Source organism: Lasioglossum baleicum, unplaced genomic scaffold (assembly GCF_051020765.1).
Source record: "Lasioglossum baleicum unplaced genomic scaffold, iyLasBale1 scaffold0021, whole genome shotgun sequence".
NCBI classification, from domain to species: domain Eukaryota; kingdom Metazoa; phylum Arthropoda; class Insecta; order Hymenoptera; family Halictidae; genus Lasioglossum; species Lasioglossum baleicum.
In genome coordinates, this window is record NW_027469081.1 from 2,222,616 (window position 1) to 2,244,844 (window position 22,229).

Here is a 22,229-nt window from a genome sequence, read left to right on the forward strand (position 1 = left end):
TATATTTTCCCAACTTGATAATTGCACACAGAATTACATACAGAAGAATTATGCTAATTCAGTGGCCAGGTCAGGCTATTTCGGAATCCGTCAAAGAACACGGAGAGACCGGATTTTCTTTTAAAATTGAGACATCATCCGGTGTATAATCGTGTTACAATACCGGATCGGTCTCGGAAGATCGCGCGTTATTGCTCTATTGTTCGAAGAGAGCTCGCGTTATCGGCTTAACTCATCTGGCGACCTCGTTAAGCGTCGCTTCAACGTTCGTTTTGTTAAATTTAACGAAAATATCGTCGGGCGAGGGCGCCGTAGAAAGTTTACCTACGTGAAAGTCGGGGCTCCAGTCAAGCCGCGAGTTACGAAATAATTTCGTGAGAGAAGTTTGGCCGGTCAGGTGAGAGACGACGGATCCAGTTTATACCTCGGTCGGTTTTCTGCGCCCTCAATGGTGCAATTATGCGCGCGTCGTATCTCGCCCGACATTTTTCAGAATACGTTCGTTCGCTGGTTAATCGAGTGAAAAAATCAACTAACATCGCAGCTGACGATTTTAGAGACAATTTCGTGTTCTCTTGTAGCTGGATTATTCGATGATTGTGACAGAAACGTAGGAGCACTCTATTCATACATGTGTACGGTTTTTGGCAAGTGGTTTTGAACAGGGAAGAGTAGAATATCATTTTACAAATTTATATTCTCTGATCAACACATCCACGCAGACAATATCCGAAATAATTTCGTTTCTTGCGATCGAACTATGTGATAATTGTGAATGTCACTGTACATGTTTATTTTCATCCACTACTGAACGGCAGGCAGATCGAAATATGACGCGTTTATTTTTAGCAACATCGCATTGTTCCAATTTTACCGGAAATCTAAAGATATTGTTCGATTTGGCGGTTTTCCACCTGCACAGTTTACACTGAAAGCATATTAGACTGACAACAATGGTTAAAGGCTGAAGCGTAATTGAGATGTTTGCAGGGGCGCTTCGATAAAAGAACCTCCTCCTTAACGGATAAAATGACTGAAAGAAAGTACTCGGCAGAATTAGTGAGCTTTATACACGAAAGCACTCGGCCGGAAGTGATATATACCCTCTAATGAAGTCAGCGTGGGCGGGCCAACAGTGACAGAGTGGCGGAATTTGCGAAGACAGAAAAGAGGAACGTGCTAGAACCCTGGAAGCTAGGAAGTTCAACAAACTGTGTACCAAATCGTCTACAAATCTCCGAGTAATCAAGAAGACAATTTCGACACGTGACGAAGATCTCTATCAGAAATAATTCGACACGGAGCTTCTACATGTTTCGTTGGCTGCATTCAATCTTCCTGGCTCTTGAAACAAACATAATGCCTCCGTTAATTAAGAACGAATCCGATGCGGACGTCTATCGTCTATCAAAAAATCAATTCTGACAGAAGGAAATAATCTATCTGAAAGGAAAAGCTTTTCGGTGAAAGATCACCTGGCCCATCTGCATTCAATCTACCTGGCTCTCGAAACTAAAACAAACGCCTCCGTCAATTTCCAACGAATCCGATACGGGATACGGACCTCTGTCGATGAAAAAATCGGGGCGAATTCCCGATGATTGTTCCGAGTACATAATGAGCAAAGTTTTAGTAGAGAGGACACACGGCTTTCACCTGGTACAGGGGTGTATACGGGACGTAATCGAATCGGTCGCCGTGTCTGGACAAGTATCGATCAAGGGGCCGGCAGCAGCAACACCAGAGGCTGTAGGCGAAACTGGGCATTTGCGATAGGCACGGCACGTCCCTCGCTATGCGACGCAGCCGAGGACCCAGGAACATGAACCACGTAGTGAAATACGCGAGACCCGACTGATCGGGAATCTCGGTCACGGATTAGAATTCAGGCGACGTCGTTGCTGGCAGCCACCGCTGTATTTTTGTCTGTCGCGACATTGACTTTCCCTGGGCCGGTGTCCAACTGGCTGTACGCTCACGTGTAACGTGTAACGCACCCTGGGACACAAATGGGCGACCAGAGGAATCGCGTGTTTTTGTTGTTGACGGTCACGGCACGATACGCAGAATTTACGACGGAGGAGGCTCGATCTTTCTTCTTCTTGCACGGGCGGGACGAGTATTTTCAGCTGCTAAGGCTACTACGGTTGACCGTCCCCGAAAACATGATGGCTTGGTTCTCGGACTTTGGCCCGTGAGGGAGAAACAACGGAAAAAGTGATCGTGACGTCCGACGCTCATTCTGCTGTCAACTATGGCAACCTGCCACCGCGTTTTCAATGGCCCTGCTATTATAGAAAAGTGAAATGCTGTCTGCGAATTCGCTCGTTACTCAACCGGGCGCCAATCGATCAATGGATTGATACGTCGCTGAGATTTAAGAGGGTACTCTGACTTTTCAGACCGTTTTTCCACGAGCTTTTCTCGGAATAACTATGACTTTCCAGGAATTTCCTGCTTTTGAACTTTTCGGCTAGCGAAACTACATAAACGTTCGGGATCTCGGCCCGAGGCTCGGTTGCCCGCAAACGCCTAGTATGTAATTTCGTTTCCTTTATGGTCGACCTAACCTCGTGAAATTACAGAATGATACAACTACGTAATGGAGGTAGTTTATTCGGAAAGGGTGCTGACCGGAAAACGAACTTTGAAAAGAGGATTGCGAGCCAAAGGAGATTGGGAAATTATGAAATAGGGCAGCAAACATACTGAATTTTAACTACCTTTCTGGGGATGGGGAATCTTCAGAAAGTGTACAGGGTGGACCTCTTGAATGGGACCATGGAAATGTATTCGTTGGAACAGTATAAATAATGAAGAATATAAGAGTTTCTTCTTTCGTTTATGATGTGCAATGTGAAGGATACTCTGTAGAACGGATACGAGTTATAATGGAGAACAAGTGAACTAAATTGCGTTAATAATTCATAGATTGGAGGGCGAAGTGAAAGAAATGGAAGCGCGACATTATTATTCGTTTAGATCGACGGAGCCGATCGGGGCCCGGCGCCATTCAAGAAACAATGGACGCGCTGGAATTTCATTAAGCGCAAGTGTATCGATAATTTCGTTACAATGAACCGTAATTGGCTCTCGTAACTGCGTTCCCGGGGGAAGAGGGGAGCCTATCATCGTGCAATGGTTGCGAATAGTAGCTAAAAGGAAGAGCATTTTCGTACGTAACAACGTAATCGTAAACCGTCGACTGTTTTGCGTAATAAGAGCCGTTAGGTCAACCACCATTGACGAACCATTTCCGACCATTGAATAACTCATTGTCAGTCTCTGGCTCTGACTCTGACTGTTCAAGGTCAGCGATCATTCGACGCCCCTCCAAGTTATTCCAATGCCGGCGGTTTGCACAATTTGCAAGCCTGGTCGAGAACAATTGAAACGCCTATAAAAATGCTACCATGTACTTCGGATCATTCTTATCTTTAAATTTCGCCGTTTTATCAAAGTTATGTTCGCACAATTTGCTAGGCTGGTCAAGCACAATTGAAACGCCTATAAAAATGCTACTATGTACTTCGAATCATTCTCATCATTAAATTTCGCCGTTTTATCAAAGTTATGTTCGCACAATTTGCTAGGCTGGTCAAGCACAATTGAAACGCCAATAAAATTGTCTTCATTACTAAATTTCGCCGAGAACAATTGAAGGTAGGTGGTCTCCGTGTATTTGAAAGATCCGCAGCTGGCATAAAATTATGATCCTGCATAATAGCGATAGCTGCCAGCTGCAGACATAAAATTAAGTCGCTCCATCAAGCAACGCGAAGAAGCGGACCAACGGAATGGAACGAATTTTTAAATTGTAATAACTGGTGCTTATGAGCTTGGCATTTTGAAACAAAGTTTACCAGCGGCGAAAATCTTCTCACAGAACGAATTATTTACCATCCACAAAATTTAGAACACTTTACGAGAATCATAAAGTTTTTAATAAATGGCATACAGTCAATTTATCCAATTCACAGAGATCTTTAAGGCAACGAAAATTTCACTTACGTTAGTTAGTCTCTCGAAATCTCAAGAAACCCTTCAATTAATCTTAATCCATTGAACCCACACAGAGGAGACGAAAGTCTATTCAGTTTCTGTTTCCCTCGGACAAGCAGCATCGCGCTCAAAGGGAGCAAACAAGATAAGAAAAAATTCGAATAGAGAAAGTTACTTTCAGAGAGCAGCTGATCGAGAAAAAACGAGTCCTGTGTAATCCCTGGCAGTCTCGGCACACACAAAGTGACCAAATCGCGTTTAAAGTTCCGTTTAATGCCCCGTTCTCGCCCACGCCCCCATAAACGAAAACATTCGTCTTTATCTTTCAAGGGGGTCCGCGGAGAGCTCAAAGAAGACAACGACGTGACCGGTGCTCAAAAGGAAGAAAGAAGCCAGGGGAATAATAACGGAGTGTTTACCTTGCCTTCCACCCCTCAGCTTCCTGCCCCCGAGTTCTCTCCCTTATTACGATTCGCGACGGGATCCATTTTTGCGGAGCCAAGAAGCTTCGCCCCGTTTCAATGTTCAAAGCGTCTGCAGCCGTCTCGCCGAGCACTTTGCTCCGGGGGATGGGATCGATATCGGAGACGTCGACAAGAAATATGGAAATCCGTCGGGGCTAGACGGTGGCAAGAAATAATGTAAATTCGATCTCTCTTCGCTCCGCGAGCATGAAAGCACAAGCAGACCTCCAGCCTAAGACCCTTAATTTCGCGTGCAAATGCACCCCGTCGAATGCGAACGGCCCTGTCCCGGGTACCGGTGTCGTCGTTTGTGCCGTCACTCTATCTCTCTCTCTCTCAACGCCACTCATTCATTCTACCTATCAAATACATACTTGAAAGGATTCCCTTCGAAAAATCCACAGATCTTCAAATATCTTCAAATCGAAGATATTCGAGAAGAACGATTTTTTATCAGCATTAAATTAATTGTTTCAACGTTTAATCCATTTGGTACACGTTTTCCCGTTATCCGAGCGAGCTCACATTTTGCACAGATTTCTTTTTAATTATTTCAAACAACTCTGGGGGCTGGGGGTGCAGTAAAAGAAATCCCAACGAAAACATTCTGTAAACAGGAGCCAAGTTCTTATGGCCGTAAAAAGTTGTGAGATCAAACAAAATACGGCCAAGTTCGTCAGCTTAGAAATACCTCTTGCAATACTGAAAAAAGCGTTTGTAAAAATTAGTTAAAAAGAACGCTATTTAATTTTTAAAGAGTCACATGGAGGGGTAAATTATTCAAACTTGGCTGTTACTTTTTAAACCAATGGCCCTAAAACGTGTTAGGTAGCGGCCAAGTTTGAATACTTTAGCCCTCCATGTAACTCTTTAAAAATTAAATAGCGTTCTTTTTAACTAATTTTTACAAACGCTTTTTTCAGTATTGCAAGAGGTATTTCTAAGCTAACGAACTTGGCCGTATTCTGTTTGATCTCACAACTTTTTACGACCATAAGAACTTGGCTCCTGTTTACAGAATGTTTTTGTTGGGATTTCATCAATTTTTGTTGAAATTTCATCAATTATCGAGTAGGTATCAAAGATTAACACGCTGCCGGCGAATTAGAACCCAACGTTATCTAGATTTTGTTTGTTATAATTTTAGTGTCATTTTCTACCTTATTGTAATCTACCAGTTTGAGCTTTTTGCCACTACCTCGAATAGCGCTATACGAACGTTTGAAGAGAGCAGATGATTCTTTCCGCAATTTACACGGTTCCTTATGGGAAAAGCGGCATATTTCATTTTCTCCATACATAACCTATTTCGTTTTTTTTTTTAATACAACCCCTTTAAGGTGTAAAATTTCAAACTTTGATAATTATTCCTTTGAGTGTTTGTTATGGTGGACCTATGTACCAAATTTCAAGCTTGTAGGTCAATGGGAAGTACCCAAAAGGTTTTGATGATCTGTCAGTCAGTCAGTCAGTCAGTGACAAATTTAGCGATTTTTGAGGTCCTATATCTCGGAACCTACTAATGTTGGAAGATTAACGTTTTGTCAATATTGAGACATGATAGCATTTAACAAGTGTACGAAATTACACCTCTCCATCTGCCTCCAGTGTCGAGTTATAAGCCCCTAAAAAACGGCTAAGTTGTTTCGTGTAAAAGGAGGTAGTGCAAGAACTTGGCTGGTGCACTACCGTGCACCTAGATTGTGACAGGAGTGAATAAGAGTCACCTTAAAAAAGAAAAGAATGTTCACCTTCTCGCTAAATCCTCTATAAATTTAAGCAATTCCTTACGACGCAATACTAAAAAAGTATTATTAAAGTATTAGGGTCCGGTGGGAGGAAGCGATTCCCGCTGGCGTACCAACGAAAGCGTCGAGTGAACGCAACAGTTATTTCACGAAGGGAAACAGTGTAAGGCTCACGGAAGCGGAGCTAAATGGGGGGATGAAGCATCCTCCGTATCCGACACGAGGGTGCACCGACACGCGCGCCTGCACGCGTGTTACACGGGTATCATCATCGTATTCGGTCGGTGACCAGTGCGTGACGGGAATGACACGTCGGACCTGTTCGACGTGGTGTGCTGCTAGTGGTGGTGGTGACTCGCGTGCGCGGGACCCTCTCGCATGGCCAACACGTGACTGCAATCGGCATCAATTATCTCGTGCGGCTGCAGCACTCGTTGACCCGAAACGCGTGTTTCCCATCGATTTTTAGCTGGCACCGGGCTTGTTTCACCTCTAAATTGGATTTTGGGCGTGCCCGAAAATGCCCTCGCCGTATCGCTAAACACCCGTCTCGCTGAAAACTGCATCGCAAATTGAAAGTGTTCCAGCAATAAGGGAACCGACGACACACGTTTCTCGATGTACAATGTCTTATCCAACCAATCGAACCAACAATTAATTCGCCACATAATAATGCATGACCATGAAAGAAGTTCTTTCAAAAATACAATTATAATCATTTTTATAAAAACAGCAAAGAAAAATAATCTTATTGCAATTACATGTAGTCAAGACTGCAGAACGTACAGCTATTGAAAACAGAACGAACCAAGTTGTTTTCAGACAGAAATGGTATCTATGTTTCACGGAGCACTCTTTGTAAGTATCGAGCAACGAACGTTTCGGAAAAAAGTCGGTAAAAACCGTCTGCAACGTTAATTGTTCCAGGGGTTTCCCTCAGCAGCGCGTAATGCGCTAATAAACTCGGCAAACCCATAAACAGAACTCTCGGGCCATTGCCGGCCCCATGACCATCTTCGGAGGAAATGGTACACAATGTTCTAAAAGAGAACGAGAATGAGAAGAATGGTTATGTATGTATTGTACTATGTTGGAACACCGATGCCACCACTACCACGCAGCTATTATGATAACCCCTCTCGTTAATCGCCAGTCTCGAAGCTCTCTTTATGGCCTCGTTTGGTTTATTATTGCGGTGTGTATCGTTACCCCTCTCATGGGCGACACGAATCGGATATCAAGGTCGCCAATTAAACAGCTATTTAGCGTGTCGAACCGTTCAGATTCTTTCACGGGATCGGCGATGACATGGTCGGACACGCGTGTCAGGAAACGGTGTCTGTCCGACAAGTGTTGCGAGTGTTGTGTGCGCCGCGTGCTGACTGAGGAGCCGTGACAGTGCCAATCGTCACGCTACGGTATACGGAGTCACGTGGATGGAAAATAATAGCTATTTATATCGGCGTTATCGCCCACCGCTCGCTTCCGGTTCCGACAGTTCGGACTCCCGCCGTTTCTCTTCTCTCTCTCTCTCTCTTTGTCTCACTCTTCCGTCTTCGCGGTTCGCTTTCCTCGTGCCCAAACAGAGATAAGGGAGGCCCGATTCCGTCGGAGATGTATGACCACGATCATTGATACCGTGTCAATGTCACGCCGTGATAACTGTGCTTTTGACCGCCAGCAACGTCACCACCTACGCGTTCGGTGAATCAGAACGCGACATCGTCGACCAACTGCACGCCCGCACTCTTTATCTTGCATGCGCCGGGGCGCAAACTACATACAGTGACTCCCACTAATATTCGAACACTCTTAAAAACACCGTAACTTTTCAAATATTGGACTATGCGATTTGAACTAGTATTTTGTAAAGCTAGAGCAATTAGTTTACTACAGGATGCGAAAAGAAATTTTTTCAAAAATTGCATTTGACCGGAATTGTAGAGGAAATACTAAATGTTGCATTTTACAACTTTTTTATGCGGGCCTATATTGAAATTTTGGAAAATATGTTTTGTAGATCTGTGTGGGTTATACGCATTGTGAAAGTTTCATCGAAATTGGTTGATGCAGGGAAAAATGACAGTCATTGGAAGATGTAAGAATTCTTAGATTTATTGTTGTTATAGGCCAAAAAATAGTGAAAATCTGCAATTTTTACCATCTTTAAACGCTTGTAGCTCATTGCAACGTCGACCGATTTTGACGAAATTTTCAGGATATGTTTAATTGAAACAGATCTACAAAACGTATTTTTTAAATTTTCAATATAGGCCCACATAAAAAAGTTGTAAAATGGATCTTTTAGTATTTTCTCGACAATTCCGACTAATTGCAATTTTCGAAAAAAATTTCTTTTCACGTCCTGTAGTGAACTAAGTGCTCTAGCTTCCGAAAAAAGTTAGAATCGTATAGTCCAATATTAAAAAGATTATCGCGTTTTTTAGAGCGTCCGAATATTAATGGGAGTCACTGTACATACAAGTATATGTATACTAGGTTGCTGCCGAACTACTTTCGTGCGAATGGCAACAGGCGCGGACGGAATTGATCATTTGGTGTCATCCAAATGATTGGATGTCACTGCCGTTATCCATATTAATTACATGACAGCGGATCTTTATGCAAAATAAAATGTTTCTACCTGAATTGCAATAATCTCAGGTGAAATAGAAATTGATTTTCTTTGTTAATGTGCTTAATAGAGCTTCAAAATAACACGACTGTATTTTTAAATTCTTCTAAGGTTTTTACTGTTTTAACCCTTTGCACTCGTAGCTATTTTATCTGGAAAATGAAATATTTCTTCGTAGCTAGAATAATACCATTCTGTATACGATTTTTTTCATTTTATGGATACGAAATTAATATAATATCTGATACAGTATTTAAATGTTTAGTAATTGCTTAGATCCCAACATATTTAATAATGTAAATAATATTTTGAATAATTGTATAGGAATTTTGCTAAGGGTTAAATCACAGCTACTCATTTTGATCATAAATGCATCAAGTCCGCTGTCTATTAATTATCCTCACACACGTACTTTCCGTGCCTCGCGAGTTGCCTCTTTGCAGGAATTCGAAAGGAATGTGGCAGCAAGCCGTCCGAATGGGTCATTCCACTCGCAGTTTTGGTTCCAACCAAATTATTGGCTAAAGTGTGCGACGTCATAATATCTTGCAATTTACAAAAAACTGGTCAAATTAATTTGATACAGGGATGTTCACGTGAAATTTACAAGGATTTCCAATATGCGATAACGGAGTCGCTAAAAATTAAAAAATCTAAGACAGTAGCGATTGTGATTCAGCGAAAGTTCCAATTAAAAAAGTGTGCGACGTCATAATATTGCAATTTACTAAAAACTGGTCAAATTAATTTGATACAGGGATGTTCACTTGAAATTTACAAGGATTTCCCATATGCGATAACGGAGTCGCTAAAAATTAAAAAATCTAAGACAGTAGCGATTGCGATTCAGCGAAAATTCCAATTAAAAAAGTGTGCGACGTCATAATATTGCAATTTACAAAAAACTGGTCAAATTAATTTGATACAGGGATGTTCACGTGAAATTTACAAAGATTTCCCATATGCGATAACGGAGTCGCTAAAAATTAAAAAATCTAAGACAGTAGCGATTGTGATTCAGCGAAAGTTCCAATTAAAAAAGTGTGCGACGTCATAATATTGCAATTTACAAAAAACTGGTCAAATTAATTTGATACAGGGATGTTCACGTGAAATTTACAAGGATCTCCCATATGCGATAACGGAGTCGCTAAAAATTAAAAAATCTAAGACAGTAGCGATTGTGATTCAGCGAAAATTCCAATTAAAAGTTTGTAACCTGCGAACCGGTAGCTTCAAAAGAATATTACACGATGGATGTAAACTGAATGACGTCGACGCGGTCGCTAAATTTCACCGTAGGTGGCCGACAATCAAGCTTCGCGCCCCTTTCATCCCTTAAAACCATTCATATAACAGAATCGAATTATTCGATGAAAGGAACGTTCGAGGCGGTAAACAGTCCATTCTTCATTGTTCGCCGAGTAAAGTGCATCAGTGTTCTGTAATCACGCCTGCGAAATTAATACGCGAATTGGTCGGTCACCACTGGGAGAACCCCGGTTTTGTACCCCCTGTTTTCCACCCCACGGTGCAACAGAAAAGGAGCTTACACCGTATCACGCCGCTTTATCCGCACTTCACCCTCTGCCATCCAGCTCGATATTCCCGGGGTAATATTCGACCGAGGAGGGATGAAAACTGGCTGGGTTGAAATTTTGCTACTTCCAACCTCTACATATCTATGTAACATATATGCCTAACGGTAACGTACACGGTCCCAGGCAAATAATATTGTGTACGTGCTCGGAATGGGGACGTGTATCAAGAATGTATACTCGCTGCAGGTCGTGCGCGCGGCATCCCCTATTTTCCTACCGGCGTTTCCGGGGTAGATTTATCAATTAAACTGCTTCCCGCAGACCGGAAGAGAATCCACGTTTTTCCTGTTCCCAAAAACATTTCGTTTATTCGTCGACTTCGAAGGAAAACTCAATGGGTGGGCAAACGGAAAACGTGAAGGGAGAAACGCTAGAAAAGTGTTCTGTTACCTAATTGTAAAATATTTATAATGCTCGCGTAGTCACTGATTCACGAATAGACCGCGGATCTTTATGCAAAATAAAAATTGATTTCATCCCTTAATAACTTTGTTACGTTAAAAAGAAAACAACATTGCGATATATATTCTTGAATTTTTTCAAATCTATTACTGTTTTATATTTCAGCCAACTAATTTCATAAATCCATAAAGATCTGCAGTCTGTTCATGAAATATTCCTCGTATTCAAACAATGTTGTCGCAAAATCATCCTTGAGAGGAAATCGAAAGCTAGCGCGCAGATTGTACGAGCAAACGTGTTCACGTAACAGGATATATTCTAATAATTTCCTTACAAGCAGGCGGACAGGCAAGCAACATTTTTCCGTGGAAGCTTACATAAACGCGATTTTTCCTTCCGCGGAATGTGCCAAGAAAACTCGTTCGCCTAACTCAAGAACACCCTGTGAAGCCAGAATTTCACCCGCCACGTAATCCCGGTCCGCGTAAATCCAATTACACACCGGAAGAACCAAATCCGCAGGAATTGAACTCGCTTCGGGGAGCGTTGCGCAACGGAAATTTATTTATCGCGATAAACAGCGAGGCTCCACTTCCATTGTTTCGATCGTTCGAAGGATCGAGCCGCGGGACTATGTCGAAGCAAGCTTCAACAAGCCAGGAAACCGCGGATCCGATCTCGGAGAAGTCCGAATGTCCGTTGTTTAGTCGAAAAACGAGGAATTCGAACGCGAAAAAGAAGCAGAACGAGGAGGACAAGGTCATCAAGTTCCGCTGTGACTTTCCCTCGACACAGGTTAGGGTGATGCTAGCGAGAGGATGGACCCAGGTAATGAAATGTCCCTTATTCATGCGACACGACCTTAACGAGACGATCCGTGGCCAGAGGGTGGCGAAACGAGCCTCGAAGATCCCCTTAAGGCTTCTCTGTCGAACAAAACCGTGTTAAAAGCTGCCCGGTTATCCTCCACGCTAGGACTTGGGCCACGATTATGCGAAAATCCGCATTGTCTCCCGACAAACACCGGGAACCTTGATCCTGGATTCTGAATAGAGTGCAGCCCCCTTCCCTCCCTCGGTAAAGGTGGGAAAACAGGTTTAACTTCGTTGATGGAAATTCCGAATTTGTTGGGGTTGGCCGTCGGCTACCTGAAGTTGTCCACTCTCGGAGACTTATTCGATTTATTGGCAACTTGTAGGAAAATTCGATGGGCACTTTTATATTTGGTAGATTTATCTAATCTTGTCCTGCTATGACCTTCCATCTTGCCCTTACATCCGAAAAGCACACATGAAATGTACCCTACCATTGAATTCCTTAAAGAAATGAACCACTTCCACGAAATCTAAAGTCATCATGGAAGTTCGTCGCTAATGACCTAGATGTCGATGGGACGTAAACAAGAAAACCTTATTTATAATGATAATAAATTGTATTAAGAACCTTGTTCCAGTAAAAGAGAAGCTTGCTGTTAAAAGTTCACTGTTGGCTTGTACGATGATACCGTTCCCCGCGTCTTGAACGATTGCTGGCCGCATTTTAATGAAATTTCGGAAGCTATTCTCCCACATGAATGTTCGATGGCATCGTTGGCAGCTGAAATATCGATCCCATTCCCGTGCCTTTATACCTCATAAATATGCCAGAGCGGTATCTAGTAATCCAGCCAGCTACCCAACAAATTGCCCGATATTCTAGCCACATCTCTCGCCACGGTTTCGCAATCGCGACTATTCCTAATCGAATCAACGATAAATAATAGTACTCATCGAGAACGATTTCACAAGATCACCGACCCGAGCAACTTGACCTGGCATCTATGGTGGTGCGAGACGAACGACGCTCGCCAGGCCCTCGACGCGAAATTGATGCCCCATCAGAAGATCCCACACTTCCGGAACCATTACGAGCTGACACGTAAGAACTATCTCTACCGAAACCTGACACGCTACAAGAAGTTACTGATGAAGTCGAAGAAGATCGCGGAAGCGGAATTGTGCGACTCGATGCCGCTCACCTTCGAGCTGCCGAATGATTATTTGCTGTTCGCCGAGGAGTATCATCAGCAGCCAGGTGCCACGTGGATCGTGAAGCCGGCGGGAAGGTCACAGGGCAGAGGGATCTTCCTGTTCAGGAAGCTGAAGGACCTGGCCGATTGGAGGGCCAAGGAGTTCAACTTCCAGCAGCTGGAGACCCCTGTGGAGACGTTCATCGTGCAGAAATATGTCGAGAACCCTTATCTCCTGGCAGGTTCGAAGCAGGTTCGGGTTCGCGCAGCAGGCGCTTATCGCCCCGAAGAATGCCAGTGTTACCGCGGATGCTTCAATACCCTCGAAAGCTTGGGTCGAAGCTGAAATCCGCGGGGGCTTTCGTGGCGCGCGACGCCGAAAGAAGAGAAAGAGCTGAATGTCGAACGATACAAAGGCACTTTCTTCGGTTGTTCGCGGTGTTCTCGGGAGGTTGCGGATGCTCCGCGACGCGTTATCGGCCGTTTCTCTGCGCGCAAACGTGCCGAAAAGTTTCTACACCTTCTGGGGCCTGTGGTTGCAGGGAGGAAGTTCGATCTTCGTATTTACGGCCTGGTAACCTCGTTCCATCCTCTGAAAGCCTGGCTGGCTAGAGAGGGCTTCGCACGATTATCGACGGAGCTGTTCGATCTGGAAAAGATCGACGATAACAGGGTGCATCTGACCAACATGGCGATACAGCTGAAGACCGATGGCCACGAGGAGAAGGAGGAGCTGAAGAAAGGGTGCAAGTGGGCGTTGGTTAAGGTCAGGGAGTACCTAACCGCCCGACATGGAGTCGAAGCTGTTGAAGCTCTGTTTCAACGTATCGCGGGTCAGTTCCATTCTATGCTGATGTCTAGACAGCGGATGTTTATGCATTTTCTTTTCAACCTCTATTAAGCACATTAACAAAGAAAATCAATTTCTATTTCACTCGAGTTTGTTGCAAATCAGGTAGAAAATTTTCATTTTCCATAAAGTTCCGCTGTTTACCGATGTCTTTCTATCCTCTTCGTGTCTGTACATCGTACAGACCCTGAGGAATATCTGAAAATTGATTACTAGACAAAAATGACTAGGTGCAATTTTAAACACGAGAAAATATTGTACACGACATTTGCGGCAGTTTGCCTCTACCTCTCCTGTCAACCACCACCAATAAATCCGTCTCCTTTTCCGTCTTTATTACACCATTAAATGTGTTACGTACACGGGAGCAAAGCTAGCATGTTCGCTATTGTGCTCAGCCTTGAAGTCACGTTCTACGTTCCTTCTATCCGTCACTCCCCGCAGTCTGCTTTGAAACCCACTCGAAATGGAATTTCTTAACCGTAATCCACCCTTAGAAGACCACTTCCAACCCTCGCACGATGGGGTGGAAATTCCGTTAGCTGCCAAGTCGAGCGTAGCACATCCTCAAATTTCAGTTTTATTTCTACGATCCTCCCTCGCGTCTCGCAAAGCGTCAAATCATTTCTACAAAGGACGTAGAATCATCGCGATCGCAGTCTAACGAAAGAAATTGATATTTCTCGACGTTTCATAACGTCTTCGGATTCCGCGCTTAATCGTACGATATATGCAGTCACGGCGAGATAAGATTTAACGACGGCAATTTTTCTCGTCAAACGATCATAAATTGTTACAACCACAAATCTCCCGAGTTTTCAATTACTCTGTCGCGCAACCATGTAAGGTACATAGACAGGTGCGGTGAACGTATGTTTTCGCTGTTTTCCTATGTTTCTTTCTAACAATAAGAAAACATTTAACCCTTTGCACTCGGAGCTGTTTTAACTTTTAACTCGAAAATTAAACATTTCTTCCGACCTAGATCAGTTAATATGAAATTGATATACAGTCGGTCACGAAAATATTCTGACACCACTATTGTTTTGACTATTATAGTCCGTACTTCATAAATTTATGGAATAAGAACAAAAAGAAGTTTCACGTATCTTACTATGCAGTGTGTAGTTAACATAAACATAAGAGATATTTATTTACGATAAGTGATTACATAAATAATAAAAGAAAAATGGAAAGTACGCTCATTTTCATGCCACGAAAATATTCGGACACTATCAAAACTAAGTTTATAACACTATATATAAATCTTGTTTTTATAAATTAATATCGCACATGTTTTATGTGACGTGCCGTAATCGCGCGTTGGCATATTATAAATTATTCTTTTTAAGTAATCTTGTCCAATACGTAGCCATTCTACTTGCAGACGTCTTTTTAGTTCGTCCTTTGTGTTTATTAATTAAACTAATATCAATTACATTAATTGTGTTAATTCATCCCATAAATTTTCAATAGGATTCAAATCTGGTGATTGCGGTGGTGGGTGGAGGACATTCTTGCGACTGTAGAATAAGAATTCTTGCACAATACTCGATTTGTGCTTTGGATCGTTATCCTGATAAAATTTTATCCCACTTTGGAGTCCCATATTATTAGCACTTTTTTAGAAATTGTTTTGCAAAATGTGCAGAATTCTATTTTTATCGAGGATGTCGTCGATAAAAACCAATTCGCCTACTCCATGGGCCGAAATACAGCCCCACACCATCACAGATCCACCACTGTGTTTCACAGTTGGCTGCAAATGTCTCAGATTTAATTCTTCTTTCGATTTCCGCCATACCTTAATTCTTCCATCGCTTCCATAAATATTAAATTTGGACTCGTCCGCGAAAATTACGTCTTCCCACCACTGACTTTCCTTTCTGAAATATAGTTCTTTGCAAAATTCAGTCTCTTCATCCTGTCCTTCGCGTTAATATACGGCTTTTTTCGAGCTATTCTTCCGTTATAGCCCTCTGATCGTAACACTCTTCTTATGTTTTCCGGATGCACTGACATTCCACGGTCATTATTTAATTCAGCTGCTAACTCTGGAGCACTTATCCGAGGATCAAATTTGATTCTCCTAATTATGGAGCGTTTATCACGAGTATTGAGGATCGGTTTGCGTCTGCTTTGAAGGATAGATTCAATTCTATCTTCGTTCTTGTAACGTCGCACAATATCCCATACCGTGCTCTTACTAATATTTAATAAATCTGCAATTTTGCGAATCGATTTCCCCTTTTCCCGATGAAAAATTACTAATTGTTGCATATCAAACGACGTGTTCTTACTTTTCCGACCCATTTCGCACAAATTTTGAGCAAGACTGACAAATATTCGATCTCTAACATACTCTGTACATAGTATGAATGATATGTTTACAAAAATTGTTTCAGTCAGTTCCTGGAACCTGGAAACTTGAGTCCGAATATTTTCGTGACATGAAAATGGGCACACTTTCCATTTTTATTTTATTATTTACGTAATCACTTATCGTAAATAAATATCTCTTATGTTTATGTTAACTACACACTGCATAGTAAGATACGTGAAACTTCTTTTTGTTCTTATTCCATAAATTTATGAAGTACGGACTATAATAGACAAAACAATAGTGCTGTCCGAATATTTCCGTGACCGACTGTACGTATAATAATACCTCGTACAATACTTGAATGTTTCGTAATTGATTAGACACCAACATACCTAAAAATGTCAACAATATTCCGAATAATAGTGCAGCAATTTTTGGTGTTGACTCTTGTGTCACCAGCAGAGTTGGGCAAAATGTAATTTCAATTACAATTACAATTACTTGCCAATTACTGTAATTTGGAATTGCAGAAATACAATTACAATCACATGTAATTGTAATTGGTAATTGCAATTACTTGACGAATCACTGTAATTGTAATTGTGGTCCGCAATTACAATTACTGGTTGAGCGAAAGTAATTGCAATTCCAATTCCAATTACATGTAACTGTAACTGTAATTGTTAGTAGCAGTTACAAGACTTACAAGTAATTGTAGCTGGTAGCTGCAATTCCTTTCCAAACTCCAATGTTCACACGCGACGCGCGAGCGTCGTCTGTTTGGAGTTTGGAAAGGAATTGCAGCTACCGGCTACAATTACTTGTAACTGCTACTAACAGTTACAGTTACAATTACATGTAATTGGAATTGGAATTGCAGAAATACAATTACAATTACATGTAATTGTAATTGAAGATGTAATTAATTACTCATGTAATTAATTCCTGCCCAACTCTGGTCACCAGCCGAGTGCTAAGGGTTAATACATAATGTTGATTCTGTGAAACAATGTTGCAGGTGTGATCATGGCAAGTCTGTTGGCGGTGCAGACAGTAATCATGCCAGGAAAGAACTCGTTCGAGCTGTACGGCTACGATATACTTCTCGACGAGAATTTGAAGCCGTGGTTGCTCGAGGTGAACGCGTCCCCGGCTCTAACCGGCACGGACAGCGAGGATTGTCGACTGAAGTTCGATCTCGTCGACGACACCTTGAACGTGCTCGACTTCGAGGGCCGTTTCTCCGGGCTAGAGACCAGAATCGGCGGGTTCGATCTACTGTGGAACGACGGTCCGGTGTGGACCACTTGTCCTAATCCCTCGATCTGCGGCGAGCCGGCGAACGATGCCGTCAGAAAGCTCAACATTTTCCTCGGCGCGCGGAACAACCGTGTCGAACAGTTACGTCAGCTACGCGATTGTTTGAACGGAAGACGCAATAAAGCGCACAGTGGCTGCGGAGGCTGGTAACTGAAACGAACGAGCTGCGTTTAAACCGTTCTTTAAGCCGTGTCGCTCCCGACAGATCGTGCACCGTGCTCCGCTGATAAACGCTGCCTTCATATGGACGAAATATGTACATTCAGTTAGTTTTCCCGAAAGTTAATGTACACTTTCGATAGCGTAAATTGTAAATCCTGTGGAAAATAGCGTGTTAATTGTAACGACACCTACAATGGCTGGCTGGAACAATTACCCTGCCTATGAAAATTATCTATAAGAATTTAAGTAACGAATAGACAGCGGATTTTATGTGTTTACGAGAAAAATGAGTAAATGTAATCTAAAACGGTAGAGACATTGGATGAATTTAAAACTACTATGTATTATGTTATTTCCAACCTATTAAACATATTAAGACAGACAATAAGTGCCTGTATCAGTCCAGTTTGTTGCGTAGCAAGGTATCAAAGCTAAGTCAAAGCAATCATTCTATGTACATACAAGCACATTCGTCTAATCCACTCGAAGCTAGTAAACATGTCGCTGCAATCGAAGAGAGAACATTCCTTTTAATTCAACTGGATGAAAAGGCGTGCGTCGCGCCACCAGCAAACTATTGGAAGCATTAATAAATCGGTCTAGCAATTGACCGTTGTTAGGACATCGAGGTCTCGGATCGCCGAGGCCACAGACGGGCATCCTAGACAATGAACTTGAACGGTTCGTAAAGTGGAACGCATCGCGGCGGAAACACAAAGGAAGAAACGCCCCAGGGCTAGGTTAGGCTAGGAGTGTACGAGCCGTCGATTTCCACGAAATTCGCGTTTGCAGATCGGAAAAATTGGGTTCACGGAAGTGGAACGAATTCGCAGCCGTATGATTGCGCCGTGCACACGCGACTGTGTGCACCGCCGTTGTTGAACCCCGTATGAATATGCATACACGCTTATGCGCGCGAGCCGAGCAAATTCGTGCTCGTTTGTTTCAGCCAGTTGGTGGCACGGCCGCTCTGTTGCCACGTCGCCGCAAACAAATTAAATCGCACAAGAAAAACGAGATTTCGATTGCGCTCGCCATTGGTTACGTCGCGGCCGATAGATTCGCGAAAAGAATGAAGAAAATATTCCCGGTCGATCGCGGTAACTTATTATCATTGCGGCCCATATTATCCCCATCCTATGAATTATTCTCTCCCCTTTTTGCTTCATCTCCCGTTTCTTTAAAAGAGAATAATAGGGGGATAAAAGTGTTTTTTAATTCGTCTAATGTCTTTAATCTTTTAAATTACACCTACCGATTTTTGCAGGGCTTCGGAGTCGGTAGAAAAAATTCTTAACTCCAACTCCGACTCCAACTCCTCTTTTTTTTTTTACCTCCGACTCCGACTTTCCAAATTGAAAAAATATGTACTCAAAATAATTAAGAGTTGTAACAAAACTGAATAAATAGTTGAAATATTGTAATAAATTCTAAGAATATGGAACAGATAACTCTGATATACAACACAACACGACTGTTACGTTCTCACTTTCAGGCAATAGTTAGAAAATACTACTACCATAACTTTAACTGTTTCTCCTCTACATAGTGCCGACTGCCGAGGTATATGTATACACATATACAATACGTCTATACTGTAGATCGAATATTAGCAATTTATTTATGTATACATATCTATTAATGATTTATAAACAAAAGAGTTGAAGTCGGAGTCGATATATTTTTTTCGACTCTGACTCCGACTCCGGGAGTCGATGTATAGCTTTTTCTTACTCCGGCTCCGACTCCAGTGATCAGCAATTACTCCCAAACTCCGACTCCGACTCCGAAGCCGTGGATTTTTGTCATAAACGAACTAGCTCGGAGTAATAATCAGAATGACGATCAATAGTTCCCCACGTTGCTACCGAACTTTACTCTTGTCTACAGAGCTTTTTGCCGGTCTCATCAACGTTTCACGCAACGAGACCGCTGCGTAATAAATATAATATTTCATAAATTTCTATCGATATTGAATATTATCGGTCGATCCAATTCTTCTCGTTGAACGCGTTCTCTCGACAATACGTGCTCGGAGCTCGTAAATTTCCGCGAGTTCCGGGCCCGGTATATGTTCCGACCACTTACCGCGCGCTTTATTTTCCGTTATTACGACGATAAAGAAATTCCGTAGTAACAGTGTTCCGCCAGGCCGCCGCGCCGCCGCCGAGCCAGTGAATTTTTCGTTTCGGCTCCGTCGGCGAACTTAAATTCTGTGAAACCGTGTCGCGAGCACGAAAGAATAGCGAGAAGGGGGAAGAGCCGCGCGGTGCACTCTCGCTTTTACGCGGACTCTTCTCTCCTCCCTTTTCTCTCGTTTCTTTTTCACCCGAGGGGGGAACCAGCGAGGAGAGGGGGGCTAAATTTAGCGAAAGAGCCGTATAACTTCGTAAGCGACCTCGTATTATCCTGATTCTTCCAAGCAAGAGCGAGTAAACTCGTTAAAATGTTACTTCACGATTGTCATTTCCTCTACACCCCCGGCCACCGTGCCAGTAACTCTTCTTTTTTACGCGAACTCCGTTGCCGCGACCCGTCGCGGTCTTTGCAGGTCGTTCCGATCCTCGCATAAAAAATCCGACGAGCGTCCTACAGCAGAAATAAAGTTGTTCGAAATAATGGGAAACGCGGTAGCTGGGTTGTTTATACGCTTATGAATTGCTACGGAGACGCTGCGGCGACACGTTTCTGACTACCCGACCGCGTCTAATTTCCGAGTTCTGTCCGAATGGATTGTTTAATCGTTTCAATAGATTAAAAGTACGCCAATTGTAATTAAAAATGAAGTTCTGCAGGAAAGTTAGAAAATGGAAATTTGCACAGCTTACATTAAATCACGATGCGAACGGATGACGTGCACTATGTATTTTACAATTCGCGTGTCGACAGGTATGTATTCCCTCTCCGTAACTATGCTCTCGCGGTGATATTCCATTTCCAGCGATGATTTTAATTTGCCAACGAGACTCCGACTCCGACTCCGAATGTTGTTTACCGATGAAAAATTGTTTCGATTGGACACGAAAATACTTTTCCCGGTGGCTCCGCCGCGTATAAAAATGGCAGCCCGCCGGGATAGATGAACCGTGAGCTGCATCGAACGTGTTCATCGACGTTTCCGATAACGTATATTGTCGTGTATGCATGAGACCGCACCTACGACTGCGGAGAATCCTGTGACACGAGCACAGGAATTCTATGAATCCGGTATTCCGATCCTGTGATCTTGTTATTCGTGGATTCGGTTTGTCGGAAACGGAAGCGCCGCGCCGCCGAGATTGGAAAATCGGATATAATATTTAACTCTCGCCGGGCCGAAACGTGTCGAATACAAATTGCCCGTTCCCCGTTCAAAACACCGTTTACGTGTAATTTATGTGCACATAACTGTATTAACATTTAACGGAAAGGATGTAATTTCAAATAAAGTCGTTAAAATATTATAAAACTTATTCTAAATACATAGTACAAACTTGGCTTCCAATTTCCCTTGAGAAAACGAAATGACTTTCTATCTAACAAGATATATTATCTAACAAGATGATAATAGAAAGCGTCTCTTTGTAACAGAAAGAATTGTTGAACATATTCGAGATCACAATTTCACGCTCGAGCATACCGGAGCGGAGGAAAGGAAGATGGCGGCCACGCTAGAATAGAACGTCAAATAATTCTCTACCGCGGATTATAAATGATCGGCGCAGTGCGCAAAAATAATGAATGATTAAACCGGTAATTGGTGCGCCGAAAGAAGAACGGAACCGTGTATTCCGGCAGGCTGTTTGACATCGATAATTCGATTGCCAATTAGAGCTCAATTATTGCCGTTTGCGCGTAGCAACGGCCGTTTAATCACATAATGAAACCTATGGATTATTGAACGATTGCCAATTACAGTAATTTTATCCGGGCACAAACACGTACCGGAGAAACGTCGCGAACACTTTGCAAGGCTCGATCTCGTCTATGAAGCTTCAATTTTCTGACGGATTTTCTGTTTATATAGAGCCACGGTTATTCTTAGCTCTCTCGCTAGCCACGATAAATAATCTGTATTAGAGTAACGGCGGTTCAATTCAAATCGATATAATTTACGTTCGAGTGCGGCTAATTTTGTGCTCAAAGTGCACACCAGATACAGCTAGTTTTATATTTAACCTTCGAAGATCCCAGGCTTGATCGATCACTTGCATATTTCGGGGTGATCGGATTGCATCTTCCACTACTATGTACGTCATTGTTATTCTTTTCATCGGCCCGATTTCAAATTTCGATCATCGCGCGAACTTCCCGCTTGAGAACTCATGTAACGAGTTTCCATCGTTCTAATTAGAAAATATCAGATTCTTCAGCGCCAAGTAACACTGCCCCGGGCTGATTATAATCAATTTATAATCTGCAAGTTTTATCGCCGAACATTCAATTTCGAACTTACAGCTCGCGGTTATTCATTGTCGACTATCGACAAGAACTTTCGACTTCTCGTTTCAACCTTGCGATTCCCGATCTTCGACAATCATCGCTACACTCGATCCTCGATGTTTTATAGCTGGAAAACACATAAAAGCTTTCAATCTTTTTCCTCCGGTATCCGCGTCGACGATTAAAACTCGGTATCTACAGATTATGATATCGCGGAGGTGCAGAAACGATCGGGCGCGGGCGTTCGCCAAGTTAAAAGCGATTGTGTGTTCCGCGTATCAAAGAAGAAAAA

General features: G+C 42.7%; 2 protein-coding genes across 4 annotated transcripts in view; one reads left to right on the forward strand and one right to left on the reverse strand.

Annotated features, from left to right (window-relative positions):
- Efa6 (Exchange factor for Arf 6) overlaps positions 1–22,229 on the reverse strand; it is a 65,186-nt gene that overhangs the window by 29,783 nt on the left and 13,174 nt on the right. The window contains exon 1 of one of the 3 annotated variants that reach the window (XM_076445199.1): positions 1,657–5,066. The exons of 1 other annotated variant lie outside the window; for it this stretch is intronic. In XM_076445199.1, the coding sequence (XP_076301314.1) occupies positions 1,657–1,824 (168 nt within the window). In that variant the 5' untranslated portion in view covers positions 1,825–5,066. Of the gene's footprint in view, positions 1–1,656; positions 5,069–22,229 lie in introns of those variants that run through there. One more of the 3 variants, XM_076445201.1, reaches the window with a different exon arrangement.
- Positions 5,655–20,983, forward strand: LOC143219239 (putative tubulin polyglutamylase TTLL9). Its single transcript, XM_076445220.1, has 4 exons — positions 5,655–11,680; positions 12,640–13,102; positions 13,403–13,693; positions 17,052–20,983. The coding sequence occupies exons 1-4, from the start codon at positions 11,486–11,488 to the stop codon at positions 17,501–17,503; spliced, it is 1,401 nt and encodes a 466-aa protein (XP_076301335.1). The 5' UTR covers positions 5,655–11,485; the 3' UTR covers positions 17,504–20,983.

Excerpts from the sequence above, each read along its gene's own strand:
- LOC143219239 (XM_076445220.1), top strand. The coding sequence starts at position 11,486 with ATGTCGAAGCAAGCTTCAACAAGCCAGGAAACCGCGGATCCGATCTCG. Across the intron at positions 11,681-12,639 it reads TAGCGAGAGGATGGACCCAG|ATCACCGACCCGAGCAACTT; the intron begins GTAATGAAATGT and ends CGATTTCACAAG. Across the intron at positions 13,694-17,051 it reads TCTGTTTCAACGTATCGCGG|GTGTGATCATGGCAAGTCTG; the intron begins GTCAGTTCCATT and ends ACAATGTTGCAG.